At 40.4% G+C, this 27,484-nt stretch overlaps 1 protein-coding gene across 1 annotated transcript in view; it reads right to left on the bottom strand.

Moving 5' to 3' along the window:
• Positions 1-627: 627 nt before the first annotated feature.
• Positions 628-27,484, bottom strand: part of CSRNP3 (cysteine and serine rich nuclear protein 3) — a gene marked incomplete at both ends in the record, with an annotated part of 62,338 nt that continues 35,481 nt past the window's right edge. The window contains 4 exons of the mRNA XM_079538964.1: positions 628-1,668; positions 2,732-3,028; positions 7,450-7,709; positions 21,088-21,258. Coding sequence (XP_079395090.1) covers positions 628-1,668; positions 2,732-3,028; positions 7,450-7,709; positions 21,088-21,258 — 1,769 coding nt within the window. The remainder of the gene's footprint in view (positions 1,669-2,731; positions 3,029-7,449; positions 7,710-21,087; positions 21,259-27,484) is intronic.

Genomic DNA, 27,484 nt, shown 5'->3' with positions numbered 1-27,484 from the left:
CATTTTAAGTTAATTTATCAGAAATGGTATTTAAAAAATACATGGTACTCCAGATGAAAATTGGTCATGCTCTTTCTTACTAACTATGGATCTTCTGTTCAAATGAACACACTGTTCATTTTTATCAAAACATGAATACTAAGCTACTATAAATAAAATACATACAGTACAGAACAATTAAAACTTTTTTTTGTACAGTAATTACTTTTACATTAAAGTTATGTTCTTTCAAATACGTTGAAAATCAGGACTTTAAACATGATTATTTCAAACTATCATTTTTAACAATCTTGCACAGGCCCGACAATCAAAAACTTGAAGCTTTGATTCAGATAGCTTGGCATGTTTCACATATTTGACAGGTAGGCTACTTTGAAATATGTTAGATGTGGTTTTTTACTTACGTGTTTTACTTTTATCAAAGACAGTCTGACGTTGGTTTGCTTTTTTTAACCTTTACATGAACTGATTCTGTGCAGTGCCTCTGGCAATGTAGCTTGAAGGTGTGTCTGGAACATTGACTATAGCCCAAGTGTTGTCTACCTCTTAAAAAAAAAGTTAAGATTCTAGGAAATCCAATTTGAGTGCATTTTATTACAGGAAGTCAGTCTTAGAATAATTTTAATATTAAACAGGTACTGTTTCTACCACTGGTGATTTGATGCACTCTTCGTGCAGTCTACTCTTTTCTGAGAGGACTAGTGAATTCTCGGCAGGGTGCTCTTGTACACCACTCTCGCCATTCAAAGCTGAAACAAATCCATCTTGAGAAGGACCTTTCAAGAATGAGTGAAATTCCACTTGAGAGTGACTTGGCCTATGCTCAGTGTATAAACTGTTACACGGAGCACTGCTATCACCTTCAGAAGATGAGCAGCAGACAATCACTGAGGGGTTTGCAGAAGGGTAATGAGGGCTGCTAAAAGTTTCCTCTGATTGCCGAGTGTAGTCAACAAACTGTTCTGAAGTCATGCTGTAAGGCACCAGAGAAAGATTGCCATTCTTGATAGCATCCCTTTCTGAGTAAGTCTCACCAATCTGGTTAGCAGTGCCAGCAACATGGTTCTCTATTTGGTAATATAGATTTGAAGAGTTAGTATAGTATGAGGCATTTTTAGAGTGGTTTTCATGCACAGCAGTTCCATCAGAGTAGCAAAGGACAGAAGGAAGAGGCACCATGTCAGCATGGGAGCTCATACTTTCTACAAAGTCATCTGCTTTTTCTTCCTCATCATCTTCCTCATCTTCCTCTTCCTCTTCATCATCATCTGATTCACTAGGGGCTAAACTCTGAGTGCTAGAATCAGTAACTCCACTACAAAAGCTACTCCCATCTTCCTCTTCCTCCTCTTCCCCAGGGCAGTCCAAGTCCTCGGCTGACTGAGAATGCATAACTGCAGCCTGAGGTTCAGTTTCAATCTCAAAATTTTCTGCAATTGAATATTCAACCGGATGGGGTCCCGGACTCATAGAACTAGTATGTGCACTTATCTCGCTGTGGCAGCCATTTAGTGATGGAATTTGCTGTTCTCTATTTTTCTCCAATTCAAGTTTCATTATTGTGTGCAAAAAGTGAGTCCGTACACGGATAGGATTAAATTCAATTCTACCTGCTGTATTGCTACACCCTTCTTTAGTGCAACCGCATGGAAAAGACATACGATCCACCTTTTGAAAAAGAGAATACAGATTAACGATACTTAACATAAACCTGGTTATATCACAGAACCTAGAAAGCCTAAAAATAGAAGTGAAGTGGGATTCAATTGAGAAGTACTTTAAGAATAAGCCGTGTCAAATATCCCTATGTCTCATAGTGTCCATTTTAAGTATATAAAAGTGTGACTGAATCCACAAATCAAATAGTTCTATTAGACAGCTTAAGGTCTATAATTTTTATCTACTCTATACCTAAACATCAAATGTGATGCAGAAGAGAGCCATCTGAAACAATCAATTAGTACATCTTCCCAAAACGTGAAGATGATGAAAACAGGAGCAGCAAAGGGAACATATTATTTAGAATAGCAGAGAAAATTTAGCAGGGATTTAAGAAATGATGTAAAAAATGCGTTTAGAAAGAAACCAACTCAGCTGCGTAACAGCTACTTGTGGTAATTAGCAGAAACCATCTTTTGGGAGTTCCTATTTTGGGACATTTACAGCTATATGTACAATATGCGATACCATTAAATCTGTAGAGAGAAAAACTACCTGCTATATTTTGTTGCCTGCATGCAGTTTTTCATGCTTGCATGTTAAGTATCATGCATGTTAAAGAAGGGACAGTACCGCAGTTTGACTTACTACTTCTCACTGAGTTTGGACTATAATTCACATTTGGACAGTATGTGAATTGTCTCTAAAACAAAAGCTACATACCCTTGTGAAATCTGCAGGCTACTGATTCTTCTGTTTCCATTTGCATGTTTAGATAAAGGCCAAAGGGGAACACGAGGAGGAAAATATGTATGAACAAAACCAAAAATACTGAACAGTGTATATGCCTAAACTGATTGTAAAATAAAGATGTTTAAGGAGAAAAATTGTATTGCACATTACATGCTCTTAAATCCGAGCCTTAAACTAGTTTAAGATCCACAAGTTACTGTTTAATAATTCACTCAATAACCTTTCAGTACTTACCACCTTAACAAAAAAGTGCATGCACACACACCCCTACAGCCCCTTCCCTTGCTAGTTAAATAATGACAATAATGTAGACATTTACCTGACACTTTATGCCTGCAAGACTGCAAGTGCAAGTTTCTGGATCACAAAACACACGGCAGTCACAGCCACAATCCTCTCTGGACAGCCGGATGGCCCGCAGCTCATGTTTTTCTTCCACATCAATCTTTTTCACTCCAGAGGCTCGCAGCAGTGCCCTTCGCTTTTTTGTTGGCAGGGGTTGTAGAAAGAAATACTCATCTACTTCAGTGTTGTCCAGATCAATATCATCATCAGAAATGTCATCCAGTGTCAGCGTATTAGCCTCTTCAGATTCCACTGTACCATTCTTTGTCATCTGTTATACAGAACAATTAACAAAGTGCTGTACGTAAGGAAACAAATCAATTACATCTTCTAGCTATATATGCATCTTCTATCTAACAATGAATCTCACCTTTACCACTCTTGCTGCTTTTATTAGGTTCTCAACTGTGTTAGCATTTTTCATTTTCCATTTATATTACAAAATCTTTTTGATTCTGTCATTTTAGAGCATAATTGAATTACTCCATGGTGAACTCCTACATATGGCCTATTTCTTTTGTAATTGCAGTTTTGTGTTTATATTAACTGTATAAGACAATCATAGAAGAAAATGCTCATTATTTCCAACCTGTACTGTCAGGTGATACTCATCCCCGTCAGATGGGAGGAGCCTCAGTATTCAGACTGCAATGCTTATACAGTGTACTAACACGTACATGTTACACAAGGAGAATCTTCCCAGATCAGTAATCATCTCTTCTTAGCAATCCAGCGCCATATTTGTTTAACACAGGAGTGTTCTGCCTTTACAGGCATTATTGTTTCTTTGCAGTATATTCTTACTCTTTTTCTGTCAGTGCAGCCTTCAGAGCTTAGTGCTTTCATTTCAATTCATCTTTAATGTTACTTACCGTGTCTGTTATCCCTAGTTTTACATGCATATACATTCATCTCTTACTTTATCTGAAATGTCCTCTCAAACTACCTTTATGTTGTTTGCTCACTCTATTTCCTATTAATCACTTTGTTTTACAGTGACCAGGTACCCTACATGAAGCACTTCAACATATTAGTTCAGCAAGGTAGAATAAACAACATTAAAAGTCTTTTTCTGTATTCTTTACAGTGAGAGACAAGTAAATGCATAGAAAAGTTCAGAGCATCTTCAATCAGCTATCTGATGGCAGTGGGGGGCAATTTCCCTCAGTACATACAACTCAGGCTGAACATCCAGATGGTAGCCTTAATCATTTTTATTCTTCATTTTCTGTTACCTCGATACTATTAAATAGCTTCTATTATGTTGCTTTGGTCTTCTTTTTGCATTTAATAGAAAAATGACTTACTTCTAATTTCTCCATTTTCAGATATACACAGTTCAAACAACTCCTTAAGCAGATCACTGTTATTTAATAGTTTGTCATGATTTACATTTGAAACTATGGAAGACTTCTAATTCCTGCTTTGGTAATTATTTTTGTCATGATCATCAGCTCTTACTGATGAGGTAAATACTTTAACCACTCAGCTTACAAAAGGCACCTACACAACCATGCCCAGCCTGTCGCATATTTCTCCTCTTCCTGCAAAGCTTAATAGCTTATAGCTTTGCTAAGTAGTGATTGAGCATTAAGGAGTGAATTCTAGTCAGGTGCTGTAGGCGTCCTGTGGACTGCAAAGTCACAGGCATCAAGTGAGATTAGACAGCAAACTGTAATTTCAAAGAACCTCAGCTCCTTTTCACTCCCTTGCTGGATGACTCCCTTGTATTCTCTGATTTTTTTTCTCCATTTTGTGACGCAAAGAACAAATGAATTAATGAAACTGAAAGCTTTGAACATTTCTCAAACAATTAACTGGTTAAGATGGAAGATTATTAAGAACCATCAAATATATTTTTCTATTCAAAACCTCAGGACAGCATTGTGTTTTCTTGTTGTTGTAACACATCCGAATATATGCAGATGGGTAACATTTTCGTCATAAAACTAAAGGTTAATTCATAACAACAGGCTATAGCTGATGAACACATGAAGAGTTTGCCTGAAAATCCCTTCAACTTCGTAAAAGGTGACAAATTTGGGTTGGATACCTTTGCCTGCCCGAGCTGGAAGTTCTCTTTTACATTTCACACAGAAGAAACCAACACGGATAATAGATTTTTAGTTTCTCCTACAGTTCACTGTAGAAAAACCGAACTGTTATAATTTCATATCATACCACTACTGGCCTCCATTTGTACTGTCCAGCTACATGAATCGAGTAAGCTAAAGATTTCTGCAAGCTCCTAGACAGAACTGGAAAACTGAAAACTGAATATTCTGCCTTAATACTAAAACAAATTTACCAATTATTGATAATTTAATGACCAGCTTGCATGAATTCAGTTAAGTCACATATTTATCTAATGCAGTTAATGTACTGTGAGTTTCCTTTCTTTGAAATTGTTAAGCATATATGCATGTGAAAACATGCACCATCATCACATTTAGGTTTCATAAGATTGCCTAGCTCATAGAAAATCGCAAAATAGCAGATTTCTCATAGCAACTACCTAACATTTTACCATTCCTCAGTGATACTTCTCAGGCACATTCCCTAACACCACACAGATGGAAATAGGGCTAGAACATTATTTACAAAAGACAAACCCACATCCTTTTCCATTTGCATTTGTCTTGTTTTTAAAATAAGTACAGTCTGTGCTGATTTATCCATTGGGCTGCAGACTCAGGGGCTTTAACATCACTCTGGGTCATGCAAATCATTTTCAAATACCTGAATCTAAAGAGACTTTATAAATAAGCAATAAAGAGTACTGTAGCTAACCTGTTGTGTTAACTCATACCGTTTCTCAAATGACAGTACATTTAAAGTAAAGCCTACCTTGTACCTTTCATCTCAACAAGATGGCTTTTATGCTCAGATTGCCATTAAAACTTTCACACTCGGCTGCTAACAGTGTTTATGCCACTGTCAGCAGTGCTTACATCAAAGAGCTGCTTTACATGACTACAGTGATTTCAAGATGACTGTAGTCTTTATCATCTGCTTTTAATCAACTGAAATTTCTTATCTGGCTCCTCACTTTTAGCAAGTAAAAATAATGAACAGTACCTAACATTACAAACACACAATTCCAAAATATTCATATTTCTTTTTTCTTTCTTTAAACAAGTTGTACAAAAGACAGTGCGTTCTATCTTGCACATTTTAATCCAATGGAAAAATTAATCAGGGAAGCTGAAATTTAAGAACAGAACCACAGAAAATACTACTTTCTGTTTGCACAATCATTCTAATCAGTCCTTCAATCAATCTAATCAATCAGAACAACCTTGACTTCCTTCAGTTTCTTATTTTCTTCATTTTTCTGTGCAGATATGCAGTACTTTATACCCAATCACTGATTGATCACCTTAGAAATCTACAGCCTTTCCTTTCTGCATTTATTTAGAAACCAAGTGAACAGCAAAACAGTTCTTCCTGGAAGTCAGCCAAGGGATCTACTCAGAGACACAGCTCACTTCCCACCTGATGCTCTGAAGATCCTGTGACGTCTAGAGCTATAATCTCTAAATAGCAATAAATCATTAACTCCAGCCTTTTTTTTTCCAGCCTGTCAAAATGTCCGTCTTTTATTTGCCTCTGTCGTGCGTGGTTTTATGTTTGTGAGGCTTTTTTCATAAAAATATTCAATTATTATCAATCATATAAGAATCTGTTTTTCTATTCAAATTAAAACAATAGGAGACTGAATAAAAAATAATTGTAGCAGTAAGGGTCATATGCACTGCTTCAGGTATTCAGACAGACAGTTATAAACACCATTCATTCTAGTGGAAAAAGGCAGAGATTTGCGGGTGTTATTTTGCTTTGCACCTACATAGTCGTTCGTATCTGTCAAAGCACAAGAAATAGGAGCTGTGGAGCCCAGCAGTTCAGCCACAGTTCAACTTTGTTCACCTTTAATTACAGAATTCACCTGAAAACACCTGAGGTAACATATGCCATCATACCGGAAGTTTTTCATTCACTAAACAAAATAACAAAACCTGAGATTTTGCGAGCAAATTGAAAGACACAGAAAGGACGCTTCAAAAAAATGGAATTCCTGTCTCTTCTCAAATACAGTTTCCTTCCTCTACTAAATTAAAAGGACAGCTTCAAAACTACCATCAAGCTGAATTGATAAAGCAAGTTAATTTGTCTGATTTTTATTCCTTACTAGACAACTTTTGGTGAAATACTAAAGACGAATGATTGCATAAATTGGTACACTAAAAACATTTTCTGTATTGCTGTTCCCTACTTTCTGCCAAATATAGTCAAACTGGCAAAGAAAATAAGGTGTTTTGCTTTCTGTACTTAAGATGTTATCATTCCTTTGTCTAAATAGGGCACTCTGCCAGGGCTCAGAGGCAGTTCCAGAGTCTAACTTCAGACTAAGTTCCAGTGTTCTCTCCACCTTTATCACCTTCTCTGTAAGAAAACAAGTAAGCAACCACATCCCTGTAAAGCACTTTAAAGCACATTAGCAAGAGCTACATCAGTGCTTCATAATATCAAAAAAATATGCATCTTCAGCAAAAATAAAATAAAGAATGTAATTTCTCTCACTGAAATTAGAGCTGAAAGCAGTTTTGTTTAAAAGATGCACACTGGGCCCATACAACTCTGACTCTGCTCATGAGAATACATAAGGCAAAGCACAAAGTTAATGAGTTTTACCTTTAATTTTAGAGAATTGAGTTTTTCTTCCCTCAGGTGCTCTCGCAGCATCTCCCGGTGAAGCCTCTCCTGCTCCATCGCAAACTCTCCAAGCGTGTACTGGCGCACACTGTTGTGGCGCGTGGACATTCCCAGCGTGCTTCCCCCTTGGCTGGGAACGCTGGTGAAGCCTTGCCTTCTTGTGAAGTAATACACAGTGACACAGTTAAAATGGACATTTTTTGTTCTCTTCCGCTTCTCTCTCTTCAGGATGGAAGAAGCTGGAACAGATACAGTTTACATTAATGATTACATTAATGATAACTTGCAATCACAGCGAATTTGTCACTTGAGTACTTTTATTTTCCTTAATATGTACACGCTACCATTCAGAGAAGTGCAGTCTAAATGAGGTGCTGAGAGTTGAGAAAATTACCAAACCCTGAAGTCATTACAAACTGCTACAATCATGAGCACTATTCTCTACTTTAGAACAGAAATTCTTGTCCAGAATGGCTGTTTTCTAATAGCATTTTTAAAGTTTTATTCTTTTTTCTAAGGAAGCAAAGCAAACACATCCCAGAAAAGTAAATTTCTTTTTACACTGCCGCCTCAAAGAGACTGATCTATCAACTGGCACTTCCTTAAACCCCAGCACACAAAACAGACACTGCATATGACAGCAGTCAGGATAGCAGCAGGCCAACAGCTCTCACAGAGCTGTATGCACCACTGGAACGCAAAGCTCCAGCAGAGATTTGCTAGCCCATCTTTAAAGCACTGGATCACATCTGCAGAAAAGATTTCTATCTTTTATACTTTAACACGTGTGAAGTTCGTGTTAGATAAACTACAAAGGCAGTATTGTTTGTGTTTCAGACTCTCAGAAATTTCTATTATCATAAAATCAGGTCCTTTCTAGAATCATAGAAACACAGAATGGAACTGGGTGATCTTTATGGTCCCTGCCAGTCCCCTTCCACGGGCAGGGTTGTCACCCACAATCAGGCTGTCCAGGGCCCATCCAGGCCAGGCAAGCAGTCCCAGTGCTTATCACCCTCTGAATAAAGAATTTTCCCCTAACATCTAACCTGTATCTCCCTTCTTCAAGGTTAAAACTATCCCTTTGGTCCTATCACTATCTATCCATGTAAAATTATTTTCTGATTCCCCTCACACTCCTGCTGAGTTTTTCTTATACAAACATGCAGTCTCATGTGAAAAGGATTTATTTAAAAATACATGCCCAATTTTAACAGCACTTTTATCTCCTTTCAGTGATATCAATCTATCATTTCTTACTGGTAACAGTGGTGAGTCTATATTGCAAAGTAAGAGATACAGAGTAGGAGACCCTCCTTGATTTTTAAGACTAACCAGCAGTCTGATTCATTTGATTTATTGCAAAATGACAACAGGTTGTCAAGAAAGTAGATAATAAGTTATTGCTTTGAAGTTCAGAGGCAACAACTGGGTAAGCACAAATGAGCGACTGAGTTGCTGGAACTCAAGCAGAATTTAAAAGGTGCCCGATCATTCCTGAAAGACTTGGAACCATTCCATTAATGCTGTAAGAACAACACAATGTATGTTGTTCATCTAAGACTGCACTGTCTCTGGAGGCTGGGAGCACTTGGTTTTCAGCCTTGGTTTTGTAATAGGTTTGGTTTATTGTCACAGTTAAAACACAGTTCATTCATTCTTCAATTATTAAGTATCAAAATGTTAACCTCAAACTTCTATATTAAAAAATAAAATGGGATAGGCTAGCTATATGAGAAAAAAAGGTACATAGGAAAATATTTTCTTGTAACTAAATCACAGATGATATGCCCTACTAACACAGTCATAAAAAACATTTTGGGTTCTGTAAAACATTGAAATAAAATTATTTTTATAAATACTGACAAGCAGCTAAAGGCATGGTAAATACCACACACTTCAGGCGTGCTGCAGGTTTGCTAAATTGCAAGTGTAAAATAGATAAATAACCACATTCACTTATAGGTCCTCGGCAAAGGATACTGCAGAAAGATGTAGGATGTATACAGAAGAATTAGAAGAAATTCTGCTACATTAGACATGTTTAAATTTACATGTTTAAGGACATTCTTTATCAACAGAGCCTGTCAAAAATATATACAGGAGGTTTCACTAGGGATAGAAGGCTATTAAAATAGAATGGAATATTTGACAGGGTTATTCCAGTTTTGCATAATATGAAGACATGCTGTAATGTACTGATTTTTTTATATACGTCACAATTTCAAAACAAAATTTTTGCTATTAATAAGACCAAAATTTTAATAGGGCTTGGAAGATATTTTGGTATCATGACATTCACTTTCCATTTAGAGTGAAAGAAAATATTCCATGAATCAGAAAGTTCTTTGCCTATTGCTTTTACACACAGGAAAGAGCACACTAAAATATCCTGCTCCTAGCAAAGGAGGTGTCTTAATCGTCCTGGATGTGTCCAGTTTCTGATGGAGTACTATTGATCCTATTTGAATTTCAACTTCCTCCAAAGGGGTAGAAGCACTGACAGCTACTGAAGGACAAGCAGCACTTATACTACATAAAACAGCCAGCCACAAATGAGATGAGACATAAAACTATGGAAAATATCAAAGGAAAGAAAATACAGAAGGTTAACTATATATGTAGGTGTGTGTGTGTGCTTCATGAAGAACTACAAGGTAATTGTGTCCACGTCCCACAAGCTTTGAATCTCTACAAACTTCAGCATCTACTACATAACACTCAAATGTATAGCAATTTTTTTAGACTCACCTATGGAATTCTTGACATGGTTGCTTACTGGCAGAAGTACCAAATGCTGGAATAAAAGTGCTTCCATTCTTCTGTCAGTTTCTATGGAAGAGCTGAATTACACTACTTTACTTTAAAAATAATGAAATCAATCTGAATTTTTATTTGCCATCTACACACTAATCAATGGAGCTCAGCAGAAAGCTGTGCAATTTAACAAATTCCATCTGGAAAAGAAAAGAATATCATCTATGGTAACAGCTAGACTACATGAACAAGCTATCCCACCATGTAGATTTCTGGGGAGGGGCAGGGACACCCATGTGAGCACGTGTGTGTTGTCAACATTTACAAGAATTTCATACATCACCATATGTTTATGCCTAAATGTTTGGTCAGCTGTCTCAGTAAGACTGCTGTTGCCATGAGCTGTTGTAAAGAACCCATTAATGCATTTCCTCAACTTTTCATATAGTTTTTCTCGCTTCCAGCAATTAAATTATCAGTGCTACACCATCAAAAGTTTTGTTTTGTCACTGACAAAAATGGTGTTAAAGTGGAGATAAGCTGAACTCCAAGAAAATGCTAGAGTACTCTCACTGCCACAAAAATGAGCACTGTAAGCCCAGCACTATACAGCTGTGCTGAAGACAGTGGATCTGTGAAATGCATTTGTTGTAAATGTCAGCAAAATTCATGCTGTCATTTACTAACATTGTAGTTCCTAGTCAAATTATACGCTAATCTTTGTAAGCAAGCATGTAAACACGGAGGGGTCTCAGATTACAAGCAACTATTTATTTCTGAAACTCATCTTATCTTTTGGGTTTGCTTCTGTCTTGTCTCACCCCAGAGCTTATTAAAGCGAGGGCTGAGGCACTACAGATAACTCCACTGCCGTCTACTCTATCCTACTGTTAGAAAGAAATCAGAACGTATTCATATTTATGACAATGTTGTTTGAAAGAACAGAGCAGGCAGGACCTGCAAAAGAACACAGGATTGCTCTTAGTTACACAGAAACAGAAATCAGAGATATTCTGGTGTCCCAGATTGCTGAGGATACAATCAGCCTGCCATCAGTGCGCCCGGGGAGCTGCAACCACCTCAACAAACAGAAGCTGAGGAAACGGCCACAAGTTGTACCAGAGGAGATTTAGGTTACACATAAGGAAAAGCTTTTTCTCTCAGACAGTGGTCAGACACTGGAATGGCTGCCCAGGGAGGCGGTGGAGTCGCCATCCCTGGCAGTATTCAAGAGGTGTCTGGATGAGGAGCTATGAGACATGGTTTAGTGCTTGTGATAGCGACAGTAATGGGAGAATGGTTGCACTAGATGATCTTGTAGGTTCTTTTCCCATCTTGCGATTCTATGATTCTCAGTACCAAAGGGCATGCCACAGTCAGCCCTGCAAAGGCACCATGCATGTGTTCTGCTGTATTTCTCCAAGTCTGTCTCTTACTGCCTTCATGCGATTTTTCGAAGGCAATTAGTATTAGAATTTGAATGGAAATCATAGAATCATAGAATCACAAGGTTGGAAACGACCTATAAGATCACCTAGTCCAATCGTCTCCTCATCACCATTGCCACCACTAGCACTAAACCATATCACGCAGCACGTCATCCAGACACCTCTTGAACACTGCCAGGGATGGCGACTCCACCACTTCCCTGGGCAGCCATTCCAGTGCCCGATCACTCTGAAATAGTTCTTCTTTATGTCTAATCTAAACCTCCCCTGATACAACTTGTGGCCATTTCCCCATGTCCTGCTCGTTGCCTGGAAGAAGAGGCCAAATCCCTCTTCACCACAACCTCCCTTCAGGAGGTTGTAGAATGTTGAACTCCATACTCCAGCACAAGCTCATTCAGTTCTTTTTGCTTCAAGTCAACAAAAACTCACATTCTTCAATCATCTTAGCAGGATTCAGAGCCATATGCTATTTTGCATGCACTGCACCTTAAGCAGTAGGTTTGAATCAGTTGTAATTACTGCTAAGAACACTGCTTAACTCAAGACACAACAGAAGGATGTACAGAATATGGATTGTAAAGCATAAAATCTATTACTAGAAGGAAGAATGGTGCTGTTAACATAATTGCTGCTACAGAACTGTCCCTTAGAAAATATCACTATATCTGAACAAGGTCTTCAGAAAGAGACATCTTCAAAAAGCCCTGCCAGAGTTCAACCTCTGAAAGGAAGCAACAGCTCAAATGTTGATTTTTGGCATTTGAGTGGCTTAGTTTCTGGGTTTAGCAGAACAGAGCCTGAGTTAATAACCTGCCTCCCGTGGCATCATGCCCAGTCCCACAGGGCTTCCCAGCTCCACACGTGCCACGCCAGAGCAGCTGCTGTGCTTTCCAGGCTGGCTCCAGGCAGTGCTGAGCCCCAGTCATACAGCACTCACTCAGCCTGCACTAGCAGCCACTGCTCAGGTCATCTGCAACATCCTGGAAACATCCTGGAAACTGGGAACCTGTGGTAAACAGGCTTCCTAAAGGTCAGGCCAAAACACTTAAGGGAAAACTTTAAAGAACAACACGGATTGTTATCCCATCCTAGAAACACCATCTGCTCTTTGTTCATGCTCTTTTGTTATCCTTGTTTGTGATGTGCGTGGACACACTGTAGGATGCATCAATTCATATTTTTCCTCCGTTATTACCCTCTCTTCCTTATAGTAGTTCTCTTTATCCATACCAGTTACCATTACTTAATGACTACACGTGGCATTTCCACCAGTTCTCTTCGCGCACCATTCCAGGCTTACACACGTCGCTGGTGACTGAATGTTCAAAGGAAGTTCAAGAATTGCAAAACTGAGGAACGACTGTACTACAAGCGAGAATGCCTATTACCAGACATCAAGTTTTTTCATTATAGCCCTTCGTTTTCTATTAGAAGAAAGACTATAGATAGTTCAGCACTAATTCAAGAAATTGAGATTTTTTCAGTGATTTGTTCAAAGCTGCAAAGCAACATGAAACAAGAGTTATGTGCTGCAGGACAATCTTTTCCTACACAACAAGCATACACATACCCCTACTTCTTCTAGTTACTACAGTAATGCTCCTCCAAAATGCAGTGTACTCTTGCGAGAAACATCCAAGTCTCATTTACGTGTGACTAAATTATAACTGATTAAATAGGTAAGCAGTGGCAATGATGCACTGACAGATGACTCTCATATACAAGTAATGCTCTATACACCCACGCTTTTCATCTGCTTTATTTTGTTCTTTGGGCAGTAGGCCTACAGCAGCGTAAAACCTGTGAAAGACAGAGCACTTAATTCCATATATCTCATGACTGAAATAGAAGCCAGAACCCCGAAAACTGGGAACAAATCCTGATACAGCTGTATTTGGCTGTGAAATGCAAAACATACTTCCTAATTTTACAAAATCCTGATGTGAGTGACATTTTAAACCCATAAAGATTTTCAAACATTCTCTACTGAGCAAACTGGTAGTTCTTTGATTACTAAACGTGAATAATCTGAGTTCTGGCTGAACTCCAAAACATAAGCAATTTCTTCTGCTGTCTCAGCTATTCTCCTGATGTCAAAGACACATTAAAATAAATGTAAACCATATGGCTATTCGGCAGATTACTAGCACTCTTGCATCAATGAGGGCAAAGCAATTCATTGTCACCATCACAGAAATCTCTTAGGCATGTGAACATTCCTAAGGGCTGGGAAAAAACTGCAGCCTTTTGAATTAAAACTGTCTTAGACAGGAGGAAACACTGCTTTACTTATACTCTACAATCCCATTTGTCTTATTTTTTACATACTTTTAGCACCACATAAAATGTTGTGGCAAGAAGAATTAACACCGATCTCCACCTGCTCATTGACTGCCATGCAGTGTTCCACCACGTTTAGTGACGCAGAAGGCAGAGCCTCACACCCCCTGGAAACCCAGGTCAAACATCACTGACAAAAACCAGCTTTGCTCCACAATCTTCTTTGCAAACAAACAAACAACAACAACAAAAAAAAACCCTGGGGAATTGAATTGAAGACAACTTCCTGATGCAGGTGGTTGAGGAATCGACGAGGAGAGGGGTACTGCTGGACCTTATTCTCACTAATAGAGAAGGGCTTGTCAGGGAAGTAAAGGTCGGGGGTAGCTTGGGTTGCAGTGACCACGAGATGGTGGAGTTCAAGATCCTGAGTGGAAGAAGTAAAGCAAAAAGTAGGATTGCTATCCTGGACTTTAGGAGAGCCGACTTCGATCTCTTCCGGGGCCTACTTGGAGCTGTCTCATGGGCTAGGGTGTGGGAAGACAAGGGGGCCTGTGAGAGCTGGTGGGCATTTAAGCAGCTCTTCTTCCAAGCTCAGGATCGGTGTGTCCCTGTGAGGAAGAAATCGGGAAAGGGTAGCAGGAGACCTGTGTGGATGAGCAAGGAGCTCGTGCACAAACTCAAAGGAAAGAAGAAAGCCCATGAAATGTGGAAAAAGGGTCTGACTACTTGGGAAGAATACAGGAATGTTGTCAGGGTCTACAGGGATGCGACAAGGAAGGCTGAAGCCCGCCTGGAATTAAATCTGGCAAAGGGGATAAAGGATAATAAAAAAGGGTTTTTCAAGTACATTAACAGTAAAAGGAAGACTAGGGAGAATGTGGCTCCCCTGCTAAGTGACGGGGGTGTTCTGGTAACGGGGGATGCTGAGAAGGCGGAGATACTGAATGCCTTCTTTGCTTCTGTTTTCAGTGAAAAAGCTCCCCCTCGGGAATCTGAGACCCTGGAGGTGAGTGAGAGGATCTGGGGAATGGAAGACCTCCCTTCTGTCAGGGAAGAGGTGGTCCAGGAGCGCCTAGGCAACACCAGTGTTCACAAATCCATGGGACCCAATGGGATTCATCCACGGGTGCTGAGGGAGCTGGCAGAGGTGGTTGCTGAACCACTTTCTGTCATCTTTGAGAAGTCTTGGAGGACGGGGGAGGTGCCTGAAGACTGGAAGATAGCCAATGTCACCCCGGTCTTCAAAAAAGGCAAGAAGGAAGACCCAGGCAATTATAGGCCAGTCAGCCTCACCTCTGTCCCTGGAAAGGTGATGGAACAGCTTGTACTGGATGTCATCTCCAGACAACTGGAAGAAGAGGAGGTTATCAGGAATAGTCAGCACGGATTCACAAGGGGGAGGTCGTGCTTGACCAACCTGGTAGCCTTCTATGATGTTGTCCCTGGCTGGGTGGATGGGGGAAGAGCAGTGGATGTAGTCTACCTTGATTTCAGCAAGGCATTTGATACTGTCCCCCACGACATCCTTATAACAAAGCTGAGGAAGTGTGGGATAGATGAGTGGACAGTGAGGTGGGTTGAGAACTGGCTGACTGGCAGAGCGCAGAGGGTCGTCGTTGGTGGTGCAGAGTCCAGTTGGAGGCCTGTAACTAGCGGTGTTCCTCAGGGGTCTGTGCTGGGTCTGGTCTTGTTCAACATCTTCATCAATGACCTTGATGAGGGGATAATGGCCACCCTCAGCAAGTTTGCTGATGATACGAAGTTGGGAGGATTGGCTGACACGCCTGAAGGCTGTGTTGCCATTCAGCGAGACCTGGATAGGCTGGAGAGCTGGGCAGAAAAAAACCGGATGAGGTTTAACAAAAGCAAGTGTAGAGTCTTGCATCTGGGGAGGAATAATTCCATGCACCAGTACAGGTTGGGGGATGACCTGCTGGAGGGGAGCTCTGCGGAAAGGGACCTGGGTGTCCTGGTGGATGACAGGTTGGCCATGAGCCAGCAGTGTGCCCTTGTAGCCAAAAAGGCCAATGGATTACTGGGGTGCATTAAAAAGAGCGTGGCCAGCAGGTCGAGGGAGGTGATCCTCCCCCTCTACTCTGCCCTGGTGAGGCCTCATCTGGAGTGCTGCGTCCAGTTCTGGGCTCCCCAGTACAAAAAAGACAAGGATCTCTTGGAAAGAGTCCAGCGGAGGGCCACGAAGATGGTGAAGGGCCTGGAGCATCTCTCCTATGAGGAAAGGCTGAGTGAACTGGGTCTGTTCAGCCTTGAGAAGAGAAGACTGAGAGGGGACCTGATCCAGGTCTATAAATATCTAAGGTGTGGGGGGCAGAATGGCGAGGCCAGACTGTTTTCAGTGGTGAGTGGAGACAGGACAAGGGGAAACGGCTGGAAACTGCAGCATAGGAAGTTCCACACAAACATGCGCAGGAACTTCTTTACAGTGAGGTGATGGAGCACTGGAACAGGCTGCCCAGGGAGGTGGTGGAGTCTCCTTCTCTGGAGATGTTCAAGACCTGCCTGGATGCCTACCTGTGCGACCTGGTGTAGGGAACCTGCTTTGGCAGGGGGGTTGGACTCGATGATCTCAGGAGGTCCCTTCCAACCCCTACAATTCTGTGATTCAGTGAATTAGCATATTCCAGAAATTGCTTCTATGCTCCTTTACCACTTCTGAAGATATACTTTCAACAGACTCCATATATTAAAAATTTAAAGCCCTTAACAATTAAATGCCTTTCCGACAAAACCGGAAATCCTCCTTAGGAGGAAATGCTGTGACATACCGTATCTTGAGGGCAAGCATGGCATATTCAGAAAGAAGCAACATGAGGGCTGGAAATTGGGCAGGACAGGCACAATATTGCACAACAGTAATGCACAACAGTAATGCTGACCCTAACAGCTTCACTGCTCCATCCTTCTGGTACCTCCCTCCGTGGTAAATCCAAGGCTAAATTCATCCCACAGCAGTGGCTGGATGGGGATGCTCACATAATGCCAGATTTGCACTGCACTTCAGAAATGGTTTCTGAAAAAGACTAGTTCACAGGCAGCTCTGACTTTTGACAATTTTCACCTGAGCTTCAGTTAAGATTTGACTCCACTGTCAGAGTTTTGTTTAAAATTTTACAGAAATATTACAATTCTTTGCATGCCGAAAGCTGGAAATGCACCGCGGAAATCTCAAAGAAAGCTGCATGTTTCCTTCCTCACCACCCTCTATCTGCAGCAGGCTTTCCTTTGACACTCGCTACAACGGCACAGATTGTGTTCTGCAGTATAAGATTAAGATAAGAAATATAAGATATAAGATTGCAATATAAGATGCAATATAAAATCTCAGCCTGCAGAGAGAACTGGAGACAGTTAACCGCTCTCTGCCTCCCCAGTTGCTCTAAATGCCAGCTGCCGTTTCCTGGATGATTATTTCTGACCTTGGCCCCAGCTCTGAGCACTGTGAGGATGCCATCCTTGCAGGAACACCTATGCATAACAATTGCATTTGCCAAACTCTCCTAAGACTACAGTCGGTCCTTTGTCCAACCTTATGGAGACTTGTGTGATCAGCCATTGGATACAAATACGACTCCAGTCAACTCTCCATTAATTTGCATTTTCAGGCATTCTGCATATGCGATGAACGTCTTTAACGAATGCATTGTTTAAAGGAAAAACAGCCCTGTGTATATTGCATGACATGTACTAATTTATATGAGAGAAATTTTCAAAAATACAAAATAGAATTAAAAACACAAATCCTTTTAAAAATCAGTCGGCCTCCTAATGCCTCTCCTGCATTCCTTCTCTTGCAGTCATTACTCCAGGTGAAAGACAGCAGGTGGGATCTCTTGCATACCTTGCCCTTTCATTCTGTATGAGCATTTGAGCTCTGAGAAATTTACTCCACTGAATTTCTTTGCATTTCTTGGTATTTCTCGCCCAGATGCATTCACTTCTTTGAAATCAAAATCGAGACTCTCTAAGCCTGGTTGTACTTCCTAATGCAAGTTAACAAATGATGAGGAGAATGTATTCCTGATTAGCAAGGAAATCCCAAGCCTTGTGGCAGCAACGTGAGTATTTGCAAAATGCCATGAAAAAAAAAACACCTGCATTTAGCTGTACTTCCTAAGTGTTCCCCTATAACAAGCTAGCATTTCCATGTCCAACTCCTTGAGATTTCTATCATTAACCACAAATTAAACAACAGCTTTAAGCTCAAGGCTTGGGTAATGTCTTCTGCTATGGACCCCACATCAAATTAAACTTCAGCCTTCACATAAAGGTAATTTAAGAGAATCCAAACCTTCCTAGTGAATGTCCAAAGATTTGATACCTTCTTCCAAACTCTTACATGGCCACACAAATGAAGCAAATCTTAATTTTCCAGAGGCCCTACAATACTCCAAACTGTACTCCTAAGGAAAGAACAGTGAGGATGTACCTGTATTTCAGAATCCTTCCAGTTGTCTTTAATAGTAAAATCAATACTGGTCAGCCTAATACCTTACATAAGATGGACATTCTTCTCCTCTCTGATATGGAGAGGGGCTGTGAAATGGGACACATAAGCAGACTGGTGATTGGTAACAGGGTTTGGCATTCATTAAGGTAAACCTATGGTGTGAGTAATTGCCTGCTGGGTGAAACTGAAATGACCTCAGTAGACTGAGAACAATAAATAAAAGAAGGTAAGGTGTGTGTCTGTCACTGTGAATGCAGGTGTTTGATCACTATTTGATATGAGAATTGAAAAAGTGAGCATGTATATACATCTATATATACACACCTGACCGAGAAAAAGCAAAATTTACTGATTTTATGGTTATGGACGCAGTAACAGTTGTCTGAGCTTTACGGAGCACTCTGTATTTTATATAAATATATATACTAGACTCACCCTAAACCCACCTGGCAATGAAAACTCCGAAGCAGAAAGCAGCAACTACTTTATTTAGCAGAAGCAGACTGCAATTTCATTTCATGACTCAGAAGATGCCTGCAACATGCACTGTTGCTGCCTTGATCTGTTTGAATGGATATCTTGTTAAAGAAACTCTGTACCTACCCCTTTGTAGAACCTTTGTAGAAGCCCCAACAGACATCACTCATAGACATCTCAGTTATGTGCTTTCTGCAATCACACTACAGGTATAGTTATTTGCATCTAAGCTATATTCTGGTGTTTCTGCCACATCTGAATGATCCTTGTATAGCCGAGAGGCTGAACTGAACTTAAGGCTAATGGAGCACGATAGCTGAAACATTCTTGTTTATCTGTGCTAACAGGTAATGTTTAAGGATCTTATAAATACTGAGATGCATCGGTGATTGTAGGCAGCTTTATAAACCAGCTGCTTGCTCACTCATGCATCAACAAAGCTATAGCTACAAGTGATTTAAAAATTATCTTTTTTTAGGCCAATTAGAAAGGAAAATAAGATTTAGAGGGCCACATGAAGGCTTTTAAAAGCAAGTTACAGATGTAACATGTAGATTTTGATGTTGACTACAGGTCACTGTGATACTCACAAAAACCACACTGCCAGTCACTAAAGGATGGTACTTCAGATTTGCTCATATGAAGGAAGACACTGCCAGCTGATACATACATATGGACCTCTACTCGTAACACTCAGAAACGTTATATTTTCCCCCATTTTTATTCAGAAATCAAGCCATTTATTGAGTCAATTATAAACAAAGCTCACTGTTATATGCATATATTACAACGTCTCTCAACTTTCTCCTCTGAATTGCAAGCTTTCTTTGCGTATTCACAATAGAATTGCTGTCTTCTATGTGGGTGGCAATGACTGATGTACAAGGGCTGCTTTCAGTCTGCAATGAATAATCATTTAAGTCTTTTAATAGATGCAAAAGTTAAAAGATCAGCATGTAGAGAATATTACCATCAAACTGTTTCCTGTTACTACTAGCAAGATTTACTGGGTCACTTACTCCTTTATAGCATTTCCACAATATAAAGACTCCTACTAAAGCCGAGTCTTAAATATAATACACTTCATCAAGAGTTTTACAAGTAAACACATTAGAAAAGTTGCACCTGCATAACCCTTTTTGGAGGAGCATTCCATAACAGAACAGGATTTGGATGCTCACACCCAGCTCCTAGCTCAAACTGCACTGCAGCATCAGGCAGACAAACCAACTGTGAGAGCCTTCATACCACATGGTACAAACATGACTCCTGGACACAAGCTAAACCACAAGTTGGAAGCATCACACAGTACATGGATGGTGACAAGGGCGCCTCATCTATTCCTTAGTCCACAGTTCTAAGAAACAGCTTTATGGCCACTATCTCCAGTACACACATTTATATATAGCTGAGTCGAAGCACGAAAAACCCAGATTTTTAAAACATACAGTTCACCATCAAAACAGTAAAGCCAACTGCAACATGCATTATAAACTACAAAACGTAAATTAATTTGTCATACATGTATAATATGTATATATATGCATATACCTGTTGCCCACATAGCCTACATAGCTTTGCTAACTTAAGAACAAATGTTTATCTGAGCACAAAAGAATTGCTGAGTACAGATGTTCTCCTCTTCATGAAGAACAGAAACTACTGCAATAACGGATGTCTCTGTGACTAATACACAAAGTTGCTCCATTCAAAACAAACAAACAAACAAAAAAGAAAACCTAAACCCAACCAACCAAAGAAAAAAAAAATAGCGTTATCTACCTTGGAGGAGATCTCTTGCTAATACAATACTTTGCAGATAGCTGACAGTTGTCCAAGGAAAATAACTAAACTTACCTACAGTATCTTCTGTACAGCACACGCTTGAAATACTGTAAGCACAATTCCCAATGTTTGCTATGAGCATACATGTAATTCAAACAGCAAACAGTTAGGGCCTTCCAAGTGACTTCACATTTTTACAACTACAGATAACTGTACACAGGTTACGTGAAGGCAAAAGGGTACAAGTCTGCTAAGTCATTCTGAGCAAGTCACAAGCTCTCTGAAAGTGAATTTTGTCATCTCTTCAATTTTAAATCATCACCTCTATCAAACTAAAATGGCAAATTTTATTTTGAGGAACAGAAAGAATTTTGTTTGATACAGAACATTGGTACTTACGGGTAAAATGGTTAGAAGTGGATGGATTGACACTATCACCACTGTCAGCGCTTTCACTGCTAGAAATGTCATCGTCTGATTCCCGTACAGAGGAGCAAGGTGAGGAGCCATCAACTTCTTCAAACTTCCTCTTCAAAATTCCACTCATTGCTGCAATGCTGTCACATGCACCTGTAACAGGAACAGGGGTAATGAAGTATGGAAACATCCAACTGCAGAATATTCAGTCATACTCTCCTGAGTCATTTTTATTTAGAAGTACCAGTAAGTTGCCACATCTCATCTTAAATAGCCATTTAGTACGTGATTAGATATAATTAGGAGACTGTGAAGTCACATGAAAAAAACAAATGTTCATACATCATATTCTAACTTGCTACCTATGGGGATAGATTTTATTTAGATGTTTATTTAGAACAACATGCAGCAAATTACTTTCAAGGGTTATTTCTGACATTTTCAAGTTACCTCTTTTTATGAAAAGCACAACCATTTAATTTTAAATATAGACTTTCTACAGGCTGGTGAGAATCATGACTGCAACTGCCCAATGTTGTGCATCATCTGTGGGGTGCTCAGCAGCCCTGACTTCCATAGACATGAGCTCCAGCAAAGGTTATGTTGGGACACTTCAAACAAAGAAAAATTTGGAGTTGCTCTTCAAACACCCTCACTTGGAAGAAAGGAACATTCACCATCAGAAATGAAATTACATAAGAACATTACAGCTCTCACTGCCAAATATATGTAATGTAGTTAGTGCTTACATCACACCTGCAAGGAATCGTAAGTATTCTCTGACAATTTCAATAATACAGATAGACATATGGCAATGAAGTCACAAAGACGGCATATCATTTTAGAAACCCTTGGAATTCAAAAGTTCCCCACTCCAGTCAGACACACTAATTGCTTCCCGATCTTCTCCATCCCACTTTAAGAAATGAGATACCTAATAAAGCTGCTGAGGTTGCAAAAAAAGTTTATAAGGCTAAGTATTCCAGCAGAAATTTAGCACCAAGGGTAGAAATTTAAAATGAATCCAGATAATGAAGGAGGAAGCGTACCCCCAACCAGCCAAGAGCTGAAGGGCAGTTGAGCTCACTCAGATGCTGTGCACCTGCTCCATGGTTTCTGTAGCACTGCAGAGCTGAGCAGTGCTAACACTCAGCCAGGCAAAAAGTTTGTTAAGGACTGGTGATATCCCAGAGTCACTGAGTGGGGCAAAAACCCAGCAGACACCACCCGCAGCTCCCTTCCAACCAATTCCTCTATGACTGTTAAAAAAACAACAACAGACAAAAAAAGCAAGCTGCAAGAAGCTAATGTATGTCAGGCTAAATGACTGCTAGTGAGGCAAGGTCAAGGCACAGACTGCAGAACTGGCCACACTGCCTACCAGCATGCTGCACAGCGCTGGCCAGGCACTGAGCTTCCTCGGATGCTGCTGGCTGTAGCAGAGCCAGAGAAGCCCACAGGCACCCTGAGTGAGGCCCCCAGCTCTGGCGGAGGGGTGACAGCCTAGCCAATAACGTGCCCAAAAGCCATGCCCTGCTGCCTGCATCGGAAGCCAAAGAATGCTGTCCTCAGCCTCATACCTTTTTGTCTTTTTCATTAACAAAGCGGCAGGGACATGGATGCAGCTGCTACATTCTGACCCTATAAGCTGCAGCACTTTGGTAGATCCCTAGGTATCTCTGCTAAATCTCAAAGTCCACTGAGTGCCACACAGTTCAAATGTCTCCTACATACCCCACCACTCTCTCAATCCCTAATACCACAGTTTCCTGATGTGAATAAGCAAAGACAGTATGTCAGAGGTTTGCGACCAGCTTTTGGCCTGATGTGAAGCTAGAGCAGGACAAAGATGGCTGTAGGAAGCTGACAACTATGAAAGATATATTGATGGGCTCATCCAGTCACAGGAAGTCTGAAAGACTTAATCCAAAATGATAACTCAGCAAACACAGGTCTGTCTGCAGGAAATACTAGGAAGGACACTGCAAGCATAGCAAGGCTGCACCCCAGTGCAACAGAAAGTTCTAATTATTTGCTCTGCTTTGCTGACAAAGCGTTTCCCATTGTCTGCCAGCTCCTAAGCACAGCAGGATAGAGTTCTAGGGAAGTTCAAACTTGCCTTTGTAAGCCCAAATTAGAAATTACAGATGCATTATACAAAATATTCATTATGCTGTTTAATTACAAGGCCTAGAACAAAAGTTTTATTACAAAGGAGATTGTTCACCTCTTATGAAGTAAAAGCTGTGAGAAGCACATACATGATTGCAGCAGGTTTAATATCCTGTCTCCAGCAGCAGTATTTAATGCTTCAGTGGAAAGCAATGGAATGAGAAATCCAGCCACAATTCACTGCAAGATACATGGCTCTGCTTCCTCATCCTTGCAGTCAATTTCCCCTAAGCATAAGGCTGAAATGTTGCTATATTACAGTGCACAGCCTCTTATAAATTCATTTGACTTGTTCTCCTGAGGCAACAAGTTTCATATTGGTTTATTGGGAAAAAAGATCAACAAAACATCTCCCAAAACTACAGCCACAGTCCATTCAAAATCACAGCAATTTCAGCCTTTACAATATTTTGGACAGTAAAGAGCAGCAGAAATACAGCCATGTCTAGAAATATGCTGTAGAAGAGAGAGTACCACACATGCAGGTACTTCCCACATTGTGAAAATAACTGAAGAGGAGTCACTAAGGTCTTTTTGCATGTTTATAGCAATATTTATGAGTACGCTCTAATCCTCAACAGCAGCTATTACAATGGAAGTGCAGTGCCTTGGAGTTAGGACATATGCTTGGTGGGGGGCTGAGAGGAGGTGGAGAGTGCAATAGAGACAGAGACACGAACAGAACTGCAACATCAAGCTCCTCAGCCCAAAGTTGGGCAACCACAGTTGCCTAAAATTGTGTTATCACCCACATTTGCAACCTCATAGCTGTGTAACTGCATTCTCAACCATTCTGTGTAAGCATTAGGAATCACTTCTTTACTGTGCTGGTACAGTGGCCTATAGAAGTTGTGGAGTCCCTCGCGGGAGATCCTCACAAGCTGTCTGGTGCCCTGCTCTGGGTGTCCCATCGTGTGCTGAGCTGTAGACTTCTAGAGGTGCATGCCAACCTTAAGTATGCTTTGATTTTGCCCTTGGGAAACTCCTCAAAGCAGCACAGTCTCCTGCTGACACTATTCTACTTTCAATAGGTATCTAAAGTGCTCATCAGCCAGGCAGAGAAAGTGAGCAGAAAATTGTGCAGATCTGAAAGCAATAGTAACACACAATTACTATTCAAACAGGTTCTTTACAGTTCTGAGTTAATGATTCCCAGAACAAGGAACAGGCTCCCAACAGTAATCATCCAGCTCCTGTGGTAACACACAGGGAGCCATGGGCCCTAATGCCTCCTTCTTGGTTCTGCTGTGCAAACTTGTGTCACATTCCCTAGGTCCAGCAAACAAGAGCAAGAGGGGTTGTTGTGGAACCTACATACACAGTACAGTCTCAACTAATCGCAGTTGCATGTGCTTGTTCCACTCCTTGTAATGGCACAGGGACACAGAAATAATTGATTACTGTCTGCAGTAACAGTGGCTTCCAGCTAAGAACCCCTGGAGTGTTAAGCCACTCCAATGACTTCTCTACTGTGCGGTCTTTAAATAAAATTTGCTCTCCTGAAAGACTCTGCTTATATGGCACACATCCCTTCAAAGGCATCTAAGCTTTTTCAGTGTCTCAATTTTCTTCACTTCCAAGCTCCCCTAGAATAAAGGCTGCTTCTGCACACACCCAGAAGTTACAAGGGCTTGAGATGTCTGAGTAACTCACATCCAGGTCTCTCTAGGAGCTCAAATTTGGTGTTCTTTTGAGCAAGGTGCCTGAGAGCAAACAGAAAGTGGAATACGCTTTGTAACACACGTCTAAAAGGAAAAAGGGATGGAAAGGTTAGGATGGGCTCAATCCCATGGGTGATGCTTACATACCTGAAGGCTGTTTGATAGAACCTAACACTTGGCAAGCTACTTGTGCACATACTGTGGCCTATGAATCTTGGCATTATTTTCTACAGTGTGCAACAGACTCATCCAGACAGGAGTTTCACCCATGATAAACAAGAGCCTGCATGCTGTGCTTGTCAAACCTGTGCCACTGGAGGTGACCCACTGTCACCATTGCCACTGCTGAAACAAACCACCCACCACTTCACTGTGCTCACATCCACTGACTGCTCTCCACAAACGTTCAGCAAGTGCCTATGAACGTCAATAGGTATAATTTTTTTCATATGGAGCGATTAAATGACACGTCTTTGCTTCTCATGCACTCCCATGTCAGATTCCATTGTGTCAGACTGCTCCTCTGCTGCCATCTGTTGCATGACAACATCATGGAATGGGATACCTTCTGCAAGGTTCAACCTCTACCATCACCATACCACCAACATTCACTTCTGGCATTGTGGGCCAACATACAAAACAGGAGGGCAGTACTTTCGAAGCATCCCTTATACTTGAGAAAGCATGAACATGCTGGTTCAGAGAGCGTCAGTATATTTTGTTGTAGCCTACACACTACAAGTATTTCCAGCCATTAGGATTTCACATGGGGAGGGAGTGAAGTGGCAACAACGAGACTACCAAAGGAGATGGTCAAAAGAAACAACTACAACAACTTAATTGACCAAGTAAATACATGCTAAAAGTCAAGTCAAGGTTAAAGATATAAATTCACACTGCCTCTGGCAGGAATCAATTAAGCTGGCTATTCTGACCTCCAGATATATTCTTCTGGAAACTAGCACAAAGGATTTTCTCTTTTTCTCTCAGTTTCTGCCTATTTTCTTTCAACTCCTTTGCAAGTTTCATACATACCTTCATACACATTTATACTTGTGAAAAATATTTTAAAAGTGAAAACAGATAAAGAAAAGCATTGCACAATGATTCTCCGGCATCACAAACATGTCATGATATGTATAGTCATGGCTACTGAAGCCTACTTAAAATTTTAAGACTTACTTTTGGTTATTTATTACTTCTAAGAACAAACTTTAAAAAGTAAAACAAACAAAATCTTGCAGCTACTGTGGAAGGAAGTACCCTCATGCCTAGAACTTTGAGGAAAAGAACCGAAATTGCAGAAAGAAAAAAAAAGATGAGGAGTTGAATGCTTAAATTAAAAATAATAATAATAATAATTCCCTACAGAAACTGGAAGCTGATTCAGAAATGTGGGGTTTCAAATTTTCTCTACTTTTTAATCACAGCAAAGCCATGCGCTGTCATGATGACTGAAGGCCAGTTACAAAGGTGATGGTAAACAAAGCAGATAAAGAAATACGAGCAAGCCTTGAAGCTGGCCATTATCATGCTGCAACTATGCATCCTGCTATGTATTTGAACATGTAGCTACAGTTAGGCACCCACTTAGCCCCCCTTTGAACAAGCCAGCATAAACAGCACTAGAGCTGTAACAGTGCACCCAGCTTCTCAGCAGAACTGATTTGCAAAGCAGAACACTGCCCTAATACAGTCACTGTAGTACAGAATGTATTCTGAGCTTCAATATATGTCTCTGAAGTGTAAATACACACTGTTTTGGATATAAAAAATACACAGCAAAGGGTCATATGAGTGCAAAAATCATGCTATTTACCAGTTATTCACTGTGAGGCTCTGCAGATTCTTTTGCTGTTCTAACATAGGTTTCCCTTTGCCACAACCTCAAAAAATGTAATCACGCATACGCTTTTAATGTGGATGTTCAATATGCCTTACCAAATACTGCGTATAAGAATTCACAGCATGGGTATCATGAACAACAGTCTTAGTTTATTATGCACCAAATCCTGAGATATTAAAGAGCTGCCTGTGCACAGCCAGCAGCCATTTGCGTTTTAGTAGCGCTGCAGTTTATTATACAATAGGCATGCTCAGCATGTTCCCTAATGGAGACTGTATCAACTCTCCTTTTCTTAACTCAGCATTCCAATTCCAGTTTGGCAGATCATTTTGACAGACCCCATGCTTTTGCCTTGTCACAGCCACAGCAAAACCTTTCCCTTTATCCAAAAAAGCCCAGGTACAGACCTGGAACTCCAGCGGCCTTAGGTTTTCTCTGAGGGAAAACAGAGCTCTAACAGTTCACATCCTTCCAACTTCACTAACAAGCCATTTAAAACCCAGAGTGTTGTTGGTTGTTTTTTGTTGTTGTTGAATATATCTGATAATTTAAAAGCAACCAAATCACCCTTAACATCTTGTTTTTATTTTTATACTAAACACTGAACTCTCTAATATCCTCACAGGACTGTGACAAAGATTTGGGACAGCTATTAGCGGTAACATGGTGGACAGATTATCGTCTGTAGTAGCTCAAGTCA

The sequence above is a fragment of the Tetrao urogallus genome (genome assembly GCF_951394365.1).
Source record: "Tetrao urogallus genome assembly, chromosome: 8".
Classification (NCBI taxonomy): Eukaryota; Metazoa; Chordata; class Aves; order Galliformes; family Phasianidae; genus Tetrao; species Tetrao urogallus.
The sequence above is the reverse complement of the archived record's forward strand: the minus strand, read 5'-3'. Positions and strand labels throughout refer to the sequence as shown.